This window comes from Neofelis nebulosa, chromosome 11, assembly GCF_028018385.1.
Source record: "Neofelis nebulosa isolate mNeoNeb1 chromosome 11, mNeoNeb1.pri, whole genome shotgun sequence".
Classification (NCBI taxonomy): Eukaryota; Metazoa; Chordata; class Mammalia; order Carnivora; family Felidae; genus Neofelis; species Neofelis nebulosa.
The window spans coordinates 38,343,344-38,364,706 of NC_080792.1; the positions used below are offsets into that span (position 1 = coordinate 38,343,344).

At 41.5% G+C, this 21,363-nt stretch overlaps 1 protein-coding gene across 3 annotated transcripts in view; it reads right to left on the minus strand.

Moving 5' to 3' along the window:
* Positions 1-19,211: 19,211 nt before the first annotated feature.
* The window catches only part of DTNA (dystrobrevin alpha), a 359,115-nt gene continuing 356,963 nt past the window's right edge, over positions 19,212-21,363 (minus strand). For 2 of the 3 annotated variants that reach the window (XM_058692367.1, XM_058692382.1), the window contains one exon: positions 19,212-20,316. In XM_058692367.1, coding sequence (XP_058548350.1) covers positions 20,176-20,316 — 141 coding nt within the window. In that variant the 3' untranslated portion in view covers positions 19,212-20,175. The remainder of the gene's footprint in view (positions 20,317-21,363) is intronic. The other variant, XM_058692375.1, reaches the window with a different exon arrangement.

A 21,363-nucleotide genomic window follows, 5' to 3' on the forward strand; every position in this document is an offset into this window, starting at 1 on the left:
GACAGAGGATCTGAAGTGGGCTCTGTGCTGACAGCAGCGAGCCCGGTGCGGGGCTCAAACTCATGAACTGTGAGATCACGACCCGAGCTGAAGCAAGATGCTCAACCAACTGAGCCACCCGGGCGCCCCTTATAGGTTCTTTTAAGTAAAAAGCCACATCTTCTCTTTGTTGTATGAGGCAAAGTTTTCCCTTTGCATCCAGAAGGGTCATGGGTGATGGGCATCCCCAAAAGGATGGGGAGACTGAGGCAGAGCCTGTTGGGGCCTGGTGTGTGGGGGTGTCTGTGAGGTTAGAAATGGAAGCATGGAGTGCAGGGAGTTTGTTGGGACAGAGGTACAGGCTAAGTCAGAGAGGGTCTAGGCAAACTTAGGGCCAAAAACCTGAAAAGATTTAAAATGAAGCTAAGATCAAAGATGGGCACTGAAGTTAACTGTATGGAGGGGCGCCTGGGTGGCTCATTCGATTAAGCTTCTGTCTTCGGCTCAGGTCATGATCTCATGGTTCGTGAGTTAGAGCCCTGCATTGGGCTCTGCTCTGATATCAGAGCCTGCTTTGGATCCTCCCTCTCTCTCTCTCTCTCTCTGACCCTCCCCAGCTCTCTCTTTCTCTCTCTCCCTCAAAAATAAACATTAAAATGGGGCGCCTGGGTGGCTCAGTCGGTTGAGCGGCCGACTTCGGCTCAGGTCATGATCTCACAGTCCGTGGGTTTGAGCCCCGCGTCAGGCTCTGTGCTGACAGCTCAGAGCCTGGAGCCTGTTTCAGATTCTGTGTCTCCCTCTCTCTGACCCTCCCCCATTCATGCTCTGTCTCTCTCTGTCTCAAAAATAAATAAATGTAAAAAAAAAATTAAAAAAAAATAAACATTAAAAAACATGCCCATGAAGTTAACTGTGTGGAGTCAAGTGCTCATGAAAGAGGACTCTGCCTGCCTCCATTTTGACTTCAAACTTTCTAGTTGGGTCTTTCCAGCTTGTCTCTTGGCTGAGGTGGAAGACCCTGAGGGGAAAGCACCCCCTGCTGGGAACCAGCAATGCCCCCTCCAGGCATAAGGACTGCCAGGAGCCCAGCAAGACCCTGCCCATGATGGAGTCCAAAGACCATGATGGACTTGACCTTCACTGCCCACTCACCCTTGCCCCACATTTTCCTTATATAAACCTGTAAGTATTTTTGGCACTTTGGAGACGGTCTTTGAGACGCTAGTCTTCTCTCTTCCCCATGTTGGCCTCGCTGAAACAAGTTCCTTTCTTGGGTCACCACCACCCCTTTCTCTGCCTTTGGATTTTGTCAGAGGAGGCGAGTGGCGGAGCCTGGTCTGTTTGGGACTCCTGGAACCAAATGACCTTGCACCCCTGCACGCCAGCTACACTCAGAAGGAGGATACAGTAAAAACAGAGAAGGATCAAGATTTAAGTCACTCACTTAACCAAAGTTAGCTCTTGCTTATGCTTTTTTGGAATGATACTTCCTTAACATAATTCCTTAGAGTTCCTAATTCTCTTTAAACTATTCTAGTCTTAGTCATTTGTGTGTGTGTGTGTGTGTGTGCGTGTGTGTGTGCGCATGTGCACATGCGTGTGTGTAGATATATTTCCCTCTGGGGAGATCTTTCAGGGTTCCAGTGTGCGATGCCAGAAAGCACTCTCTCTGCTGCAAACAGAGCCAGGACTTGCTCTGACATCCTTGCTTCTTTCTTTGCGCAGTGGGGTCAGTTTGGGCTGTAAAGCAAAGCACTGGGGAGTTGGGAATGTGCATCCAGCTGGTAGTTGAACCCAAATTCTGATCAAAGGAATGCCTTCTGCTGTTGAAGAAGCCCCAGGAAACCGGTGGAAGAAGCTCTGTGACAGAAGGACTACAAAACCCTAGGTGAGGTAGCACAAGAGATTTTGAGATTAAGATTTGAGATTATTTTGCTGGGAGTGGTATCCAGGAAAGGGAATACAATGAAAAGATCATAGTTTTCTTCCTTTTTTAAAATATCAGTTTAATCCTCTTATTTCTTTTTTTTTTTTAATTTTTTTTTTTTTTAACATTTATTTATTTTTGAGACAGAGACAGAGAATGAACGGGGGAGGGTCAGAGAGAGCGGGAGACACAGAATCGGAAGCAGGCTCCAGGCTCTGAGCCGTCAGCCCAGAGCCCGACGCGGGGCTCGAACTCGAGGACCGCGAGATCGTGACCTGAGCCGAAGTCGGCCGCTTGACCGACTGAGCCACCCAGGCGCCCCTAATTCTCTTATTTCTATATGGCTACTGGGAGAAAAATTTTTTTGTCTTATTGAGCTTGAAGGAAAACAACAACAAAACCTCTAACAGTTTCTCCCAGTATTTTGCTTAAAAAACTCATGAACCAATAGGACTTGACTGAGCAGCTCAGAGCACCAGCAGAGGCTGACAGGTTGGGCTCCCGAGCAAATGGGAGATGGCAGGGAGGGGAGGGAATCTGAAGGGATTTCTGAAGAGAATTTCTAAGAAAAGAAAGAAAGATAATAGGAAACTGCTGGAGGCACAGGTTCAAATACAAGTGCCCGGTAGGGAACATCAGGAAGTTTGCCTCATAGCTGACCACCGCCACCCCCCCCCCCACACCTTGTTTTTTCAAACTATTTACAGAAAAGTTTATTTCAATTTTACTAGGATTTAGGTTACTGTGGGGAAAAAAAGAAGTTAGTTACATGGGGTCTATTTTTCCTTTTTGGAGTGAGTATTATTAATACAAAAGACACAAAAAGCCTGGATTTACATATTAGATCCGTGAGAACAATTTTGGAAGAGACACATGTTGATTCTCTGGGTTTTTTTTTTCTCCTCAAAATGATACTTAAGTGATATTCCTAGCATCTCCTAAATGAATGCTGTTCTCCTTAAGATTATCCTTTATTCTTTGGTTGCACTTTTATAATAAATTTTCTTTAATAAGTGCAAAATGGAGAGTCCTAGAAGTAAACAAAATTAGGCTTAGTCTGAAAGAATGCATTTAGGAAAAGAAGAATTTTAATACAAATGAAAGTAATGGCCTCATCAGTTCCTTCCTTCTTCAGATTATTGGTGTGATTGCTTGAATCCTAAATTGTCACCTCACCTTGTTAATTATAAGCCACAACTAAGGAAAATGTTGTTGACTCACTGAAGTTTTTTAGTGATACAATACACTGAAGATGTATTAAATCTATACCATCGATGATGACAAGTCTAGCCAGCATTCAGATTTTTTTTCTCTCATCCTCTCTTGGTATTTTGTTTTGAAAATTGGCGTTTTATCCAATGTGAAGTTTATCTACAGATGATTACTTGACCCCGCTCAGGCCTTTGAACAAATTAAATCTGAGGAATCCTAGCTCATGGCTGTGGTTTGGGGCCTGCTGTTCTCTTTTGTTCAGAAAACACTGTCTAGGGAACAATGAATAGAGTATTTTTAAATGTACACGGAAGAAGAATTTGGCCTTCAATGAAGCTTCTGGTCCAGAGTTCATTGGACTCATGTAGAAACTTCAGCTTTCATTGAATTCCACCAGATTCAGAATTTAGTTTGTGTGCAAACAACAAAAGCAGAGAATGTGTCAGCAAAGAATAAATATCTTTTATTAACATCAGCTTCTGTTTTCTCTTGGTCTTCATGAACTTAATGTATGAATATTCAAAACTTTTTTAAAAATTTTTTTTATTTTTATTTTTTTAATTTTTTTTTTAACGTTTATTTATTTTTGAGACAGAGAGAGACACAGCATGAACGGGGGAGGGGCAGAGAGAAAGGGAAACACAGAATCGGAAGCAGGCTCCAGGCTCTGAGCCATCAGCCCAGAGCCCGACGCGGGGCTCGAACTCGAGGACCGCGAGATCGTGACCTGAGCCGAAGTCGGCCGCTTAACTGACTGAGCCACCCAGGCGCCCCTCAAAACTTCTGATACTAAATGATCTCCATCATGAAAGCTTTCATTTAAGGATGTAGTAAACTGACTTCTAGTTATATAGAAGTACCATTTTTAAAATTTCAATGTATTTTTGATGAATATGATTCTTTGCATTTGTGAAATGAATTATTTTGATTCTACCACAAATGTTGAAAGTAGGAGAATTATAAACAATGTCTTCTTTAGAGTGCGTTTAGCTTCTTTAGACCTATTGAAATTTGCATTGGAAATGGGTTAATATGAAAGGGACAAACACGTTTCATTGAAACCAGCTATAGATGTCCGTAAAACTGCTTAGAACAATGTACTGCTAAGCATCACATGAATTTTCGTTAGTTATCCTTCACAACATGCTTGAGAAGTGGCCTGCAATTCTTGTTTCTTATTCTTTAAATGTTAAGACGATTTTACCGAGTTTACCGAGGCCGATAGTGCCAGTAAGAGAGAAAGCAACATTTTCCCAATATAAATAAGTAGATGAAGAAATAAGCAAATGCATAGAAAAGTGAGTGAGCGAGTAAAAGCACGAATAAATAAATAGAAGGTACACTGAGCATGACCTCTTCAGATAATTCTCAGAGTGATTCAAGTCTCATACCGTGAACGGGTAAGAAGCCACGTTCGGCAGAACGTGGCTGTTTGAAGAAGAAATGCGTTCCTACCTGAGCCTCCATAAGCAATAATATGTCCAGCTCTACCAGGTGGTTTACAAACATTGTACTATTTCTTTTTCCTGTTACTCGTATAGCGTTCGCCACCTAAGTGATCACTGACTTCGTAATAAGGAGATGCAGGCTTGGATCACAATTCTGCCCCGTGTAGAGATAGCATGGCTGTTGGTAAATCTCGTTTTTCTAAGACTCCGTGTTCTCCTGTATAAAATGGAGATGATGACAATCCCCTCATAAGGATGGCTCTGGTGACCAAGCCTGATAATGGTTATTGGAGGGTACTGTGAAAGGCAAAGAACTATGGAGATAGGAGGAACTGTCAGGGGCTGTAACCATCACTTTTTCACAAAGACAAAATGTGAAGGTGCCACATTTGGCGTGGAGTCCATTAAGTCATTTTTGTCACAGACTTGGAGGCGACAGAAAACTGGTAGTGAGTGCCACTGTATTTATGCTTAAATCATTCCTCTTCAGAACTTACTAAGCTTATCGAAGCAAAGGATTAGAAGGAGAAATTACTTACGTTATGGAAATAATCATTAAAAATATCAGTGCACAATTTTGAATCCAATTCTTCTCCTGGGGGGTTAAAAAATCAGCAAAGAGCAAAGCAAAACAAAATATAAAAAAACCCTTTGTGAGATTATGGGAAAGAGTAAAAAAATATGTATTCCAGCAGAACTTGTGAAGCCTCAAAAAGGCAATGTCTGGGGAGGAATTGACATACACGACCAGATGGGGGCTTACTGGGGTGGGTCACAAGTCTGCACTTAGATACGTACCTGCGTAAACATCTGAGATATTTATTCAGCCACGTAAGAGAATTCTGGAACTGTTTTAACTGCTACGTGAGAAGGAGAGTAGAAAGCCCACCAGTTCTACCCGGTTAAGTCAATTATTGTTACCCCTCAGTGACATAAAGACAAATGATAAACACTAATTAGAAAACACTAAACCTAGGGGAGCCTAGGTGGCTCAGTCAGTGAAGTGTCCGACTTTGGCTCAGGTCGTGACCTCATGGCTCGTGAGTTCAAGCCCTGCGTCGGGCTCTGTGCTGACAGCTCAGAGCCTGGAGCCTGCTTTGGAGTCTGTGTCTCCCTTTCTCTCTGCCCCTCCCCCACTCATTCTCTCTCCCTCTCTCTCTCTCCTTCAAAAATAAATAAACATAAAAAAAAAAAAGAAAAGAAAACACTAAACCTATAATGAATGAACCAAATGTGTGAATCCTCAACTCTCTCCAGCTACTCTGTCGGGGGACTCACATTGTACAGCTCCCAATTTAAGCTACTGTTTCCCAACCCAGTAGAAATCACCAGCACATCCCTCATCAGACTACCCTGGGCTTGGCCTGCAAATTCCCAGTTTCATATACCACTCCTCGGTAGTTTCAATAAACAAGTACTTCGAGAACAGCCAGCCAGGAGGGGAGAGATGGCTTGTTTTCAAACCCAAAGGGGACACGCACCCTGCTTGTGGAGTGAACTGGGTTCGGGTGCGGCAAGGAAGGCTATGCTCGGAAGCCCAGGATCTGGCTCAGAAACACTGCGACCATTGTCTTTAGAGGCAACAAAAGGGGTTGTTGAAAAACCAAGCTTTAATATAAAGCCAAAAATCTGTGCTTGTCATTTTGTGTTTATTTGGCATTCACGTATGGCAGTCATTCTCGGCTCTCGCTGCTGTTTGTATTTAAAGGAAGGCCCATAGCCACGGAATGGGAGCCAGCTTCCAATATCTCACTCTTAAAAAAACAAACCCCAAAATCTGGCTATCATTTCTATTCATATGTCCTTGGAGTTCCTGTTTGAACCGTTGGGGCTGCTGAGTGACAAGTCAGTGGGCTCCTTAACACCAGAGCCTGCTAACCCTCCTGGACAGTTCTTTGATAACTAGATACACATTTGTATTTACTTGGAGGAGGGGGACGACATTCCTTTGCCATTGGGTCAGATTTTCCTGTGCTCGTGCTCGCACTCTTTGTGGTTCTAGTTGGGCAGTTCCTGTCAAGTTGCAGGAGAAGGGGGAGTATAATCATTGCATAGTTCGTTTCAGCTTCTTGGTTAAGAGTACCATCAGGCCTCTGGTCTAGGGGAAACAAAGTTAAGCTAATCTTGAACATCAGAGGAAACTGATGGCATCCTGTAGCCTTTAACTGCTAGAGTGAATGAGAACTTGAAGGCAGGGTGACTGAGAGCTTCTGGTAACCTGGCAACAGGCAAGGGTCACTTCCCTGTTAATTGGTGTCTACAGAGCAGACCCATTTTTCTACGGTGATCAATGTAAGAATATCCTCATTCGTTAAAATAATCCAGTGCTGCTGACTTCATAGAAGAGGTGAAGGGAATTGATGACAGGGAGTTCTCTGAATGTAAAAGTTAACTAAGATAAACTGCCAGAACTGATGTGTGGGATAATCATACTTTCTTTTAGAATGGTGAATTATGGTTTTTCACAATGCTCTTCATTCATATTACTTCAAATTACTACATAGCTACGTTCATATTTTATTATATTACTTTATTTGATCATCACAATAAATCTGTAAAGAACTTAAAATAGGTATCTGCACTCTCAATGTTGAGAATGAGAAGTTAAGAGATTAGCCTGGGGTCTAATGAGCCAGTCTACTGACCCAATCTCCTGATTACTAAAGCCACATTATTTTTCATTGTATCAACTGACTTCATGAAATGTTGACAGAGAGCCCAAACATAATAATTCAACAGTTGAGGGGCACCTGGGTGGCTCAGTCGGTTAAGTGTCTGACTCCTGATTTTGGCTCAGATCATGATCTGAGTTCGTGAGTTTGAACCTTGCATTGGGCTCTGCACTGACACTGCGGAGGCTGCTTGGGATGCTCTCTCACTTTTTCTCTCTGCCCCTCTCTCTCTTTCTCTCTCTCTCAAAAATAAATATTAAAAAAATGATTCAATCATTAAAATACAATAAAATGATAACGTGCCATCTTTTGAACAATCTATAAGGCACATTCTGGTTCTTCAACTCAGTTCTGACCTGAACAAATGCTGGCAACAGTCATTGCTGCTTCCTGTGTGCCCCACAGAGTACATTCCTCTCTACCTGCCTGCCCCCACCCCTACATTCCTCCCCCTCCCCCCTCCCCCACCATCCCCACACCCAGCCACTTTATTTTGGCTGTTAAAATCTGATTGTCACTTGACTTCAGTGGATATTTTCACATAATCCTGTCTTGAATTAATTTAGGGTATCTTTCTTATCCGTCAAAGCTTACATTCAAAGGAGTTGCCTTTCCTTTGTTTTGTAGATTACAACCAAACCCAAAAGTCATTTCCTTTCATCCCCATTAAAAATGTTCACAATAATGAATCATCTCAGCCAAAGTGGTGTTGGAGCTCCTGGCCTAGAGAAACTAGTCAGAATCCTTTTTTAACCACATTTCAGAAGACCCAGTGAAAGCTGAAGAAAGTAACTGTAGGATCCTATGAAATTCAGATCAGCCCACTAGATGGCTAAAGTATAGTTATTCTGTGAATAACAGCCTTGGTCTATAAAGAAAGGGCCTGGTGACTCCTTAGATCTTGAAGAAGATAGTTATTCAATAAATACTCATTGATGGTGAACAACAGGACTGGAAGTATTTCTCATTGGGATTTTATTTTCCCAAACATCTTTATAAAATGATATTTTGTGGAATGCTGAATATAAATATTTAAGAGACTCAGTAAAACTGAAATTCTAAGCACTTCCTGTTTCCAAGCTTTTGTTTGTTTTCCAGTGAGAATGTATAGTAATCCATTTTCAAACTCTGGTTTGCATGGATTTAAACAAGGCTCCCCTGGAGGTAGGAATGCCAGGGCAAGAATTAACCAGATTGTAATCTTTGTGCCTGGCAGTCTGACATCACTTGTAAACTCTGCCAAAATTCCTTTGGAAGCAGATGTTCCTGGAAGGGGAATGGTAATCATTTATCCTCTTACATTTGTTCAGTAAAAGCTGATTCATGGGAAATACAAGGATTTAGGTTATGGTTATAAGCAACTCACTAGAGATGTACCTTTTCAGAGAGAATAAACATGATTATTCCAAAACATGTTTTGCTCTCTCCCGGCATTTCTCGTGTTTTAATTCATGCTTTCCTACCTCTGTATAGTCAGGGAGGAGTTGTCATATATTTGCCCCCTCCCCATTGCAATAGCTCCCATGTCCATATGTATGTAATTTACGGATCCTAGTAATTTTCCAATCACTAGTCTAGCATCCATATATAAACTTCAAACCCTCTTCCTTGCACTTGTATATTGTCTCTTTCAGGGAAAAAAAAAAAAAAGTGGAATTAAAACACAAAACTCCAAAAGGGCCAAGTTTGTTGATAACTTATAAACAAAGAATACAGTGTGTTCCATGTCAACACTGATTACAATGGCCTTTGGTTGCTACAATGGGTGTGTACTGATAACATTAGGAGAATATTACGTCTAGTATAAAAATATTCAAGATTTTTAATTTTTTTTTTTTTTTTTTTTTTTTTTTTGCTTTCAAGGAATACATGCAATTTGGAACAACAAACTGAGTAAAACTAATGTATGACCAGTTTGTACTTGTCTAAATCTCTAGCAGTTACTACGTATTTTTTTGGCAGTTACTATTTCTTCATTGGCAGTTACTATTCAACTGAATGAGTAATCAACTACTGGTAGAGATGCAAGTTCATCCAGAGGTGAACTCTTTCAGCAACTGCTGAAGCATCTTACCCAGGAAATCTTGGGGACCTTTTGTGTAATTTGTGGCGTGTTCTGTAGTTTTTCTGGGTTGTCAAATTTGCTTGTTACGTATTTTAAACCTCGAAATATTTAGAGCACAAAAAAGAAAATATGTCAGAACAAGCTTCCTCCAGAAATTGCAGGATAGGGGCAATTCTATCATGCCATATATAAATCCCACTAAATGTTAGTAACTATTCCAGAAATACCAAGCTGGCTTTTTTTTTCTTCATTGAGAACACAAACCTTTATAGCATGTATCTTATTTAATAAATGGAAAGGTCTGTATAGATGTTCCGTCTGTAGAGTCCAAGCTTATATGTTTGTTTCCAGACTCTGTTCCAACACCCCATTGACATATTGGAGAGAATGTGCACGGGGTGGAAGAACAAAATGGAGAAAATAGGGCTGAGTCTTAGCTACTCTCTCTGAGCTCAGGTCTAACAAATTTGATTTGCTCTTAGATGAACAAAATAATGTCCTCTCTTCAAAAAAAACAGGAGTGGAAATTAATGACCTACTCAAAACCTCTGAGGTAGCCTCAAGAACAAATTGCTTAATATAGTCAGTTGCTTTTTTTTAAAGCTCAATATTATGCCAAAATTCATGACGGCAGACTCTCTTTAGCATCTAGATGTGTAAACAATTCTTATCTATAGGCTATCTCAGATAACCCCACAGTGAACCCACAAGTCATTTTAGTTACCCCAAGGGAATTCTGCAGCTAATACGGTCTTGGCAGGACATCAGAATATAGTCCTGCAAAAAGTTAAACTTTTGACTGAAAAGACACGTTCATGGTAGATTAAGCATTTTCTGTTCTCCCAGTGTCCCACTGTAGAGTGATATCTTGCTTTCTGATGCAGAATTCACCTGAGATCTGTTACCTGCCTGGGTGCTTGAGTGTCTCTTCACATGCTTTCTGGGGCAACCAGTTGCTTGACTTGATGGGGACTGAGGCATTCCTCCCGGCTCCGGACTTTCTGTGCTAAAACTGGGTCAGTCTCAGGCAAACTGCCTAATCCCCTTCTGAGAAAAGTCGTGGCTCTGCTCTCAGGGATTTTTGCAGTCTGGAGGTCAGGGCACAAATCAGCATCTCCACATCTGAGAATAAGCAACACCACTTCCTAGCTTTGCGGCACCCGGGGGCATCTCCTCAACCTCCTGCTTACCAGAGTCTATTCCAGATAGATTTTCATCTCTTCCAAAGCTTCCATGAAAAATCTTGGCCATGACTACATATTTAGAAGAGTAGCCTGAGGAATGGTGTGTTCTCCCTGCTTTCTTTATTTCTTCTATATTTATTGCTCAACCCCTTAGCACCAGGCATTGGGGTAAGTGATGTAAGTGAGGGTGGACCCTGCTCACCACAGGCATAGAGTCCGGTAAGGCAAATAAGTATACGAGCAATTATTTACAAAGCTTTGCTCCTTCATCAGGCCAGGCCAGGACAGAGCTATGGTCTTGGAATAAATCCTGTTAGCTTTATACTCCTCACCATCACAGACTTGGAATTTAGCATTATGCGAATTGGTCACGGGAAGAATGACTTTGTGCTTTTTCGGAAAAAAAGGGAAGACTGTCCCTGGCACCGCCCAGTGTTCATAATACAGAGACCTTTACAATGGCTGGAAAAACATGTCTCTGCCGTTGAACAAGTATGATGCTTGTGGTGGACAGTGGGAGCTAGGAAGCTAAGTTTTACAGGCAGTTTTCAGTATCTGTTCTAGCCTTGGTTTAGGTTTTCTGGTAAAATTATACTGTTCTTATTATCCTGGTAAAAATATTTGGATCTCTCTCCATCAAGGAGGCTTCCTGGCTCTCTTTACAATACAGGGGAAATACTGCTCTTTTCTCATATACTAACCCCTCTGAAGGCAGTATTTTTGAAAAGACTCGAAAGGATTTTGTGTTTCAGAGGACCATTGTTACCAAATTGGCCGTGAACCAGGGAAACGATTCTTGCCCTAGGCTTCTTCAATATTCTACAACCAGACCTGCCCCATTACTCCTGACTTTGGCCGGTGAAGTCTTAGGGAAATGTTTCACGGGTGGGGAGTGGTTCTTGGTGTATTTTATAGCCTTACTTCAGTCTGAAGTCTTAGAAAAATTTGGTCCTAAAATCTCCTTTCACCTTTCCTACCCTCCCACTTCTGCTTTACTACCTCAAATAATATTTTAAACAAAAAAACCTCCAGGCTTAATATGTGTTGCTAGGGTAACCAGAGAGAGCTGCAGGAATTAAACCAAAGCCAAGGAACTGAGCACAACTCCTTGGGTGATTCTTAGTCTTGGCTGGTGCCAGATCTAGCAGAGGTGAGTTGCAGTCTGCTTAGCCTTGGATCAAGGGAGAAGCCTGCTTTCTGAAACTCTTCTGAGAAGCATATCATCTTATCATAGTAGGAAATTTCTTGTGTGTCCCTTCTGTTTTTTGTTTGATGGAATGCCCAGTCTTCTCCCCCATATTGACCTTGGCTGCAGATGTTTTCACAACAAAGACAACTCTCTAGGTTATACTTCTGGATGACTAAGCACTCCTGAAATGGGTATTGTGGGGATTAAATGTAGATGACACAGGCTTTTTGAAAGGTGTAAAGGATTATACAAATGTTAGTTATTTTTCCCCAATATATGGAATTTGGGAGGAAAAAAGGCTAAGAGGAAGGGAAGGAGAGAAAGTATATAGATTTTTGACCTTGAGATTCTTATAAAATTGTGGCAAAGAGGGGCATCTGGGTGGCTCAGCCAGTTAGGCGTCAGACCCTTGATTTTGGCTCAGGTCTTTATATCATGGTTGGTGGGATTGAGCCTTGCCTGGGATTCTTTCTCTCCCTCTCTCTACCCCTCCCCCGCTTGTGCATGCACTCTTGTTCTCTCTCTCTCTCTCTGTATTCTTACTACTGGTCAAATTTGCCTTGAAATGGTCCTAAAAATTGCAACCCTTCCTAGAGAGACATTTATTTTGTTGTTAAGAAAAAGAAAACAACAAGGTAGTTAAGAAAGTAAGTGGAAGAGGGTCATATCTGGTATGTTTACAAAAGGGTCAAATGTATGCAAGTTTTCCATCAATTAGAAGAGCAAACTAATGCCATGAAAACTCCTTTTCAGATAGAAAAACACATTACTTTTAAACTTTATCTAATATTTCAACCATAAAAGTAGCCCATGTTTATTTTAGATTATGCAGGAAATACAGATGGAAGAAAAATATTTTAAAAGTTTGTCCAAAAATCCATCATCCAAGGACAATCACTGTTAACACCTTAAAGTATTGCTTGCCATTTTTTCTTTTAAGAAATCAAAATTATGCTCACTTGGTCTAAAAGTTTGTCACTTTCTAAATTCCTTTTCTTGGAAACAACTAATTTCATATTTTTTTATTCTTTTGGTATTTACCTCTAAATAATATGTTTGTATATATTCTTGTTATGTTTTAGGGATCATCTATGACTTCCCCACTATGGAAAACGAGAAGTTAGCTCTCCCCCTCCACAACGCACATGTACACGTCTTCCCAAAATGATTATGTGTGATTTTAGCTGATTGTTATTTTGTGCTTACGTTGTTATTGTATGTATGCTATTTAAAGGTGAGATTGAAAGTTGAACTATGTGGTATACTATGATTGCTTTTCCTTTTTTTGAACAACTTGGTAATAATAATCTTCCTGATTTTCTCATTTATTTTCTAGGTATAAATGAATAGATCCAGGTTTTGTCAGCATGGACATTACATGGTATTGGAAACCCACTACAAAATAGAATACAAATGACAAATTTTCAAAAGGTTGGAAGGAGCCAGGATCCCTAAATCAGTATTTGGAGGAAAGCCACCCACGTATCAGGAATTTCCCTTTTGGGCATTTTGCTATACATAATCATCATTCTATATGGGTTTGATTGTTTTAGCAGTTAGCATGACATTATTTAATTTCCTTATGATAGTCCATTCTTCCTCTAAGGTGCTATTTTTTCCTGTTTTGGTCTCTATCACTCATGGTAAAGGCTTTTTCTCAAGTGCCTGGTTATACTTGGTTATCTGCTCATAAGGAGCTAATTGGTAGTCTTAGCATATGACCTTTTCTGTAGGGTACTCTGGTTGGCCCCATGTCAGTATTGTTAGGGCTTTTTTGGGGGCAGGAGTGGGGTTAGTCAGATTTCCCAGAGAGGGCTCTTTCATCTTTTATCTGAAGAGTAAATTCCTGGCTGCCAGTGTTCTGTGTGTTAAGTGGGGAAAGCCAGCTGGAGGGCCTCAGAATTTAGTGTTTATAGGATCACTAAATCCCTCTAGTATAACAATATTTTAATTTCTAGTCTTAGATTTCCTTATATTTGTTTTTAAGCTAAATTTATTTTTGCGTGAGTGTTCTGAAAACTAAAACTACCACCCCCATTTACAACGAGAATTGTAAACTTCACAAGGGACAAAGGGAAAGGAACTGATGTAAGCTGACCTTCCAGCATGCTCAGGAACCGGGCTCGGTGTTTTACATGTATTGTTTCCTTAAATTTGGCGCTCAAAGCTACCAACGGATAGTGTCAAATAGATACATAGTGCCATAAAATGGGAGAGCCATTTTTTAAACTTTATTTTTACACATCCAGAGACCAGGAGAAGAGTTTTATAATTTAGCCTTTCTTTCTCAGAAATATAACTGAGGCAAAGTCCTAAAATCAATAAAATGGTCCTTTTCCAAAAATAACAATTAAAAAAAAAAGCCATTTTGAAGGGTCAATAAGGAAATGCTTTCTATCTTAACTTGGTTGTTATTGAGTGCCTAACATAGTCTCTAAGTTTTCAGTGTTGTCTTTGTGGATTGATCTCCCCAGGTGAGAGAAGGTAGGGAGCTGACCATAAGGGAGTGTGGAGATGGAAATCAGAGTCAAACTATCCATTTATTATGCCACACAACTAATCCCCTAAGGCCCTGAGAGGAAAAACAAACACGAGTTTCCACTCAGTGTTTCTCAAGATTTCACTGAGAACACAGGAGTCGAGAACCAGCAAAGAGATTCTTTGAATATGATTAATTCAATTCGACACACATGCAATGAGCCACTTGATTGAGCCACCTCAAGCTGGAGAGCTGGTCTAATTGGCCCTTCCCAGATATTTTCAGAGAGTATCTGTTCTCAAGAAAGAGCAGCTACAAAGAGACTTCCAGAAAAATGGAATGCCAGAGAAACCATTTACCTACTGCCATCTGTGTTCCAACAGATGTTCTTGCCCAAGATTTATCCTTAGCAGCCCTCCTCCTCAGGAGCACAATTAGGAGACTGGAAAGCAAAGGAGACAACCACCAGTGTGATTTAGCCCCATTTTACACATGAGACAGGAGAACCAGACATGGGGAACATTACTGGTTCACTTGCTTTGTTTCTACCTATTACTGAACCGATTAGCACTGGGAAGAGGATGAACTGTCATTATTTAACTTGACTCATAAGCCTCTGATATTTTTATTAGGTTTTCTTTAAAGCAAGCATACACCTATTTTCCAATGCTCTGTGGCATACTAATGTTATTGAGCATCTCTTCAGGCAAAAAGAGAATCCTCTGTTTACTGAAGGCATAGAAAAATTCTAATTGTTAGACATGCCCTTCAAAGATGTTGGCTAACTCAAGTAGCCTTGTTACTGAATTGAAGAAACTGTCCAACCCTGGTGTTTCTTATCCATCCAGCCATTCTCCCATTTACTCTATTTATGGCATGAAACCTGGAAAAGATAGAATAGCCTGATGAAGGAAATAAAAATATCACCCACAATCCCATGATTTAGATCATCAACATTTTGATGTATATCTTTCCATGCACCAGCACTCAAATATTTATCAAACCAGGATCATTCTTACACTATTTTATAACCTGGCTTTTGGCCGGACTTATGTAAACATCTTCCTTGGTGATAAATATGCATCTTCATCATCAGTTTTTATGGCTTCTTAGTATTCCAGCCTACCATATTTTGCCATAAGTAGTTTAAGTGTTCCTCTGTTAGTGTCTATTATCTTCTAATATTATAGATAAGGCTGCATGAACATACTTGTTTATGTATCTTTGGGTTCTCAAAAGCGGAGGTGGCTCCATCACAACATAGTGCCCCAGCATAGTCCATGGCATCAGAGTCCCAGTCTAGGTTTCCAAGGTGCCCAGAGAACCTCTTCCTGGGTGTTGTGTGTCTCAGTAGCTGATGTGCTCTGATGGAATAATGAATCTGAAACTTTGCCAGCTTCTTCTCACCACACGTGGCCCTATCCCAACTTTGCAAATCCGCCCTTCTCGGACCACTGGGACCATGGAGTCCTACTCCCTGGTGATTTTTTGTATCATGGAGACAAAGGCCTCAATTCTTGGAGCAAAAGATTCTTCTTTGATAGAATACTTAAATGCAGCTGCTTCCAGTACTCACTGTATAGTTTAACTGCTGTGGTGTTACCCATGGGGATCCAACCAACTGAGCTTCCATTATGTTCATGTCCTTAGACTTGAGTATCTTTCCTGCTATGTATAGAAATGCACAAATCTGACTTACCAGTAACAAGGTCCCTAGAATTTACCTTAAAAGAAACCCATATGCACCAAAACCCATAAAGTACCTAGGAATAAATCTAACCAAAGAGTTGAAAAATCTATACACTGAAAACTCTACAAAGCTTATGAAAGAAATTGAAGAAGACACAAAAAAAATGGAAAAAGATTCCATGCTCCTGGATAGGAAGAAAAAATATTGTTAAAATGTCGATTCTACCCAAAGCAATCTACATATCCAATGCAATCCCTATCAAAATAACACCAGCATGCTTCACAGAGCTAGAACAAACAATCCTAAAATTTGTATGGAACCAGAAAAGACCCCGAATAGCCAAAGCAACCTTGAAAAAGAAAACCAAAGCAGGAGGCATCACAATCCCAGACTTCAAGCTATTCTACAAAGCTGTAATCATCAAGACAGGATGGTACTGGCACAAGAACAGACATTCAGATCAATGGAACAGAATAGAGAACCCAGAAATGGACCCACAAACCTATGGCCAACTAATCTTTGACAAAGCAGGAAAGAATATCCACAGAATAAACACAGTCTCTGCAGCAAGTGGTGCTGGGAAAACTGGACAGCGACATGCAGAAGAATGAACCTGGACCACTTTCTTACACCATACACAAAAATAAACTCAAAATGGATGAAAGACCTCAATGTAAGACAGGAACCCATCAAAATCCTCGAGGAGAAAGCAGGGAAAAACCTCTTTGATCTTGGCCGCAGCAACTTCTTAGTCAACACTTCTCCTGAGGCAAGCAAACACGAACTACTGGGACCTCATCAAAATAAAAAGCTTCTCCACAGCGAAGGAAACAATCAGCAAAACTAAAAGGCAACCGACAGGATGGGAGAAGATATTTGCAAATGACATATCAGATAAAGGATTAGTATCCAAAATCTATAAAGAACTTACCAAACTCAACATCCAAAAAGGAATCCAGTGAAGAAATGGGCAAAAGACATGAACAGACACTTCTCCAAGGAAGACATCCAGATGGCCAACCGACACATGAAAAAATGCTCAACATCACTCATCATCAGGAAAATAGAAATCAAAACCACAATGAGATACGACCTCACACCTATCAGAATGGCTAAAATTAACAACTCTGGCAACAACAGATGTTGGCGAGGATGTGGAAAAAGAGGATCTCTTTTGCATTGTTGGTGGGAATGCAAGCTGGTGCAGCCACTCTGGAAAACAGTATGGAGGTTCCTCAAAAAATGAAAAGTAGAACTACCCTATGACCCAGCAATTGCACTACTAGGCATTTATCCAAGGGATACAGGTGTGCTGTTTCAAAGGGACACATGCACCCCCATGTTTATAGAAGCACCATCAACAATAGCTAAAGTATGGAAAAGGCCCAAACGTCCACTGATGGATGAATGGATAAAGAAGATGTGGTATATATACATATATATACAATGGAGTATTACTCGGCAATCAAAAAGAATAAAATCTTGCCATTTGCAACTACCTGGATGGAACTGGAGGGTATTATGCTAAGTGAAATTAGTCAGTCAGAGAAAGACAAAAATCATATGACTTCACTCATATGAGGACTTTAAGAGACAAAATAGATGAACATAAGGGAAGGGAAACAAAAATAATATAAAAACAGGGAGGCGGACAAAACATAAGAGACTCACAAATACAGAGAACAAACTGAGGGTTACTAGAGGGGTTGTGGGAGGGGGGATGGACTAAATGGGTATGGGGCACTAAGGAATCTACTCCTGAAATCACTGTTGCACTATATGCTAACTAATTTGGATGTAAATTAAAAAACAAACAAACAAATAAATTAAAAAAAAAAAAAAGAAACCCATAGCCTTGCACCTCAAAGTGTGGCCCTCAGACCTGTATCAGCATCACCTGAGAAATTATTTGAAATGCAGATCTCAGTCCCCATCCCAGACTTACTAAATCAAAACACTGTACGTTCAAGAAGCATGACACTTAGTTTAAGGAGGACTCCTGGCTTGTCATTCTGTGCCCCGAGGACCCAACTGAACCTAATCCTAGAAGGCTAGGATTAAAGCTGATCTCCAGGTCAAGTGCCTCCTAAATTTTAAAGTGCACACAGATCCCCTGGGGCTCTTGAGGAGATGCTGACTCTAATTCAGTAGGTCTGGTTTGGAGCCCGGGCTTCTGCATTTGAAACTAGCTCTCAGGTGATGCCAATGCTGTTGGTCGTTGGACCACATTTTGAGTAGCAAGAGGAGAGTAGTTCTTAAAATCTGTCAGACTATATTACCAGAGGCACTTGTTAAAAAATACAGATTCCCTGGCCCCAGGCTAGACCTCCTAAGTCTGGCAAATGGATTCTTCAAGTGACTTCGGCAATTAGATACATTTAGGAAATGCTGAGGTAGGGATCAGAGCTACATGTGGCTCCTAGGGGATGAGAGGATGAGACATTAAGGTGCAGCTGAAAGAGACTTGCAAAGACACCCATGGACATACCTTGGTCTCTCACCTCCAAATGGGATGGGGTGTCTGAGCTCCCACTAGTGGTCGTATCAGGTCAGGGTTTGCCCTGGCACTTGATGTAGAGCAGAGCCTCTTGGTTTCTTTCTCTAGTGCCTCTGGAGTGTTTATAGCATTTTCATGAACTGGAAATCAACCCCAGACTCTGTGAGCACAGACTTTCAGCAACATTCCAGCTCAGAGTTCCCAAAAATGCCATTCATGAAGTGTTGGAGCCAGACTCACAGATTCTGCTATTGGCGCTGCAAAGGAATCGGCTCCTTGAGCAAACAAAACACACAACCCAACATTGCATGGGAATCCAGAGGTTCCCCGGAGAGAGGCGAGAATGTAGGGGGTGATTACCGCTGCGGACCCTGAGTTTCTGTCCGCTCTCTGGAACTCTTCATTTGATTCCTGTTGCTCTCAGCACACTGACCTCCAGGAGGTGCCGATTCTCCTTCCTCGCCAGCTCTAGCACACACCAAACAAAAGCCACGAATTCACTTATTCGTTCGTTCATTCAACAAATAATTGTGGAGCTTATAACTGCCAAGTACCTGGCTAGATGCTGTGATTCAAAGGATCGGGTCAAGTAACATAAACTGCTTGTAACCGTGTCAGATAGAAAGCAAGCTGTTATGTTAGCTATTCCTGTTCTCACACTCATCCCCTGTGGAGTACAACAAGGCTTTCCCTCTTCAAAAAAAAATTGTGTCTCCAAAGGCACGGAAAGGTGAGAAATTTTGCTCTAGTTGCTTAATAGTCAACTGACAGGTCCCGCTTCCTGCTGCAAGTGCTGACTTGTCTTTCTTCTGTCAACAGACAGACTCCAGAAAGTTTTCATTGAAACAAAGGTGTAAAATACACAGATGTAGTGTTTTTAAAAACATTTTTTAATGAAGAAATAATTCCATTCCAAAATATAGACACACAATTAAATAGTTTCATCACTTCAAAATATAACATGTCCCCAGGAGGTTCCAACACACACGCGCACACACACAAAACAATACTTAACAGCAATACAAAAAAACCCATACAGTAGTAGTTTTGTTACAATACCAATGAATAGTGTGAAAGCTTTAGTGTCTCTGAATTGGTTATTTCAAATGGTGTCAAATTACAGTAGTCATAATTAAAAATGTCTTGCAGTTAATTAGCCTCCAGATGTAACGTTTCTGATTTTTTCCCCCTCTTTTTGGTTCAAAAGTAAAAATGCCCTTTCTTCTGAGGACACAGTGGAGTTCTTGTTTGTGGCTCCTTGGGCGGAATCAAACCAAGGTGACTGCAGCAACCAAAGGTTGCCGTATTTACAAGGTCTATCTACAGTTAACAGCCCAGAACTAATAAGGGTGGACAAGGATGACCAAAATAAAAGCAGACATCAGTGCTAAATTATGATGCAACAGTTTGGCTCATGCATATAAGAAAATACATAGTATATCACAACAAAGGCCACACTCTTATGCAATTCAGTTCACATTACTACTTACAAATGAACCTTCCCTGCCTTATAGAGATCATTCGAGAATCCATTTTTCCCAATCTCCAGCACATCTCCCTCTGACCAACCGAACTTACCCCGACTTGCGTCCTGACCAACCACAACTGATTCCTGAATCTCATACAGTAGATTCTGCCCTCCATCCTCCCTCCCTCCATTCACATGGTGCAGTGGAGGAGGGAGGTTGGCTGTGTTAGACCAGTGCTCATTAATAGGCCATCATCCCCGACGGAGATGGATGTGCAATTTGTTGTGGAACAAGTAAGAAACAACCCCTGCGAGATATAATTGTAGCTAATGGACAGGACAGGCGAAACCTGCTGGGTTTGCACTTAGAACAGGTCCCAAAGGTAAATTTGGAGAGCCAGGGAAAGAAACCCGCCGAGAAACACAAAAACCCAAAACAATACACGCCATTTTGTCTCGGTTACAGGACAGGGGTGCTTGAGTCTGGTCTCAGTGCTGACGTGGTGCTAAGAGAAAGAAAAGGTGGCTGGTTAGTCAGGAACTGGTCATTGGTGGCAGTTTGCAGAGTCCTCGCAATGGCTTTGTACGACGCTATCGACAACCGTGTGATGGAGTTGGCAATGAAAGCTATGACAAGGGGGAAGGCTATCAGCCCAATAGTTCATACCTTAGACAGATATTTTGATGGAGAAACACAAAGTGACAACAGAGGTCAGCTCGGTCCAGTCGGTGGCTGAGTGCCACTTGCAGGATCAGAGTTCCGAGTTCAAGAACTACCTGGCTATGATTGAGAGCTGACAGCAATGTAGGTAGCTGGGATGTAGTGGTTTTAAGTACCGAGTATGAGGCACGAGGGGCCACCTGCTCCATCTAGAGAGGTACGGTTTCACAGACGATGGGCAGTGGAAAGGAGATGAACGTTACGATAAACCAACGAAACCCAGAACAAAACCCATCTGTGCAAAGAAATCTGACAACCGTGCAGTTGCGCCACTTTGGTGTCAGCCTGTTTTCAGGGACATTTGTCAGGCTGGTTCTCTGGGGAAAGTATGATGGAGTACATCAACGGACAGAACGGGCTTCTTAGTAATGCCGGCGGAGAGCTTTACGGTCCCCAAGGCAAGCGATTTTGTTCCAAAGGGCAGCCAAGGAGATGGTTTGTGACCAAATGCAGGGACGGGAACAGCTGAGAGCCCTCTGGAGAGGGACCTGGAAGGTGTCCTGATGTCTCTTCTCAGCTGGGCACAGACCAACTATCGACTACCTGGGGTGGGGGAGAAGGTTTCTGCCAGCCCCGGAAGCAAAATCGAATTGCTGAAGCTTTGAGGTTGACTCAGAGCCTTTCTCGCTTATTCTGAATAAGGCCTTGTTAGAGATTTTGTTATGCAACTTTACCCTAAAGCAGTGGTTCTCAAACTTTAGCGTGCATCAGGGATCACCTGGACGGCTTATTAGAGCACATCTGGTTGGGCCCAATATGCAGAGTTTGTGATTCAGCAGGCCTGGGTTGGGGCTTAAGAATTTGCATTTCTAAATAAATTCCCAAGTGATGC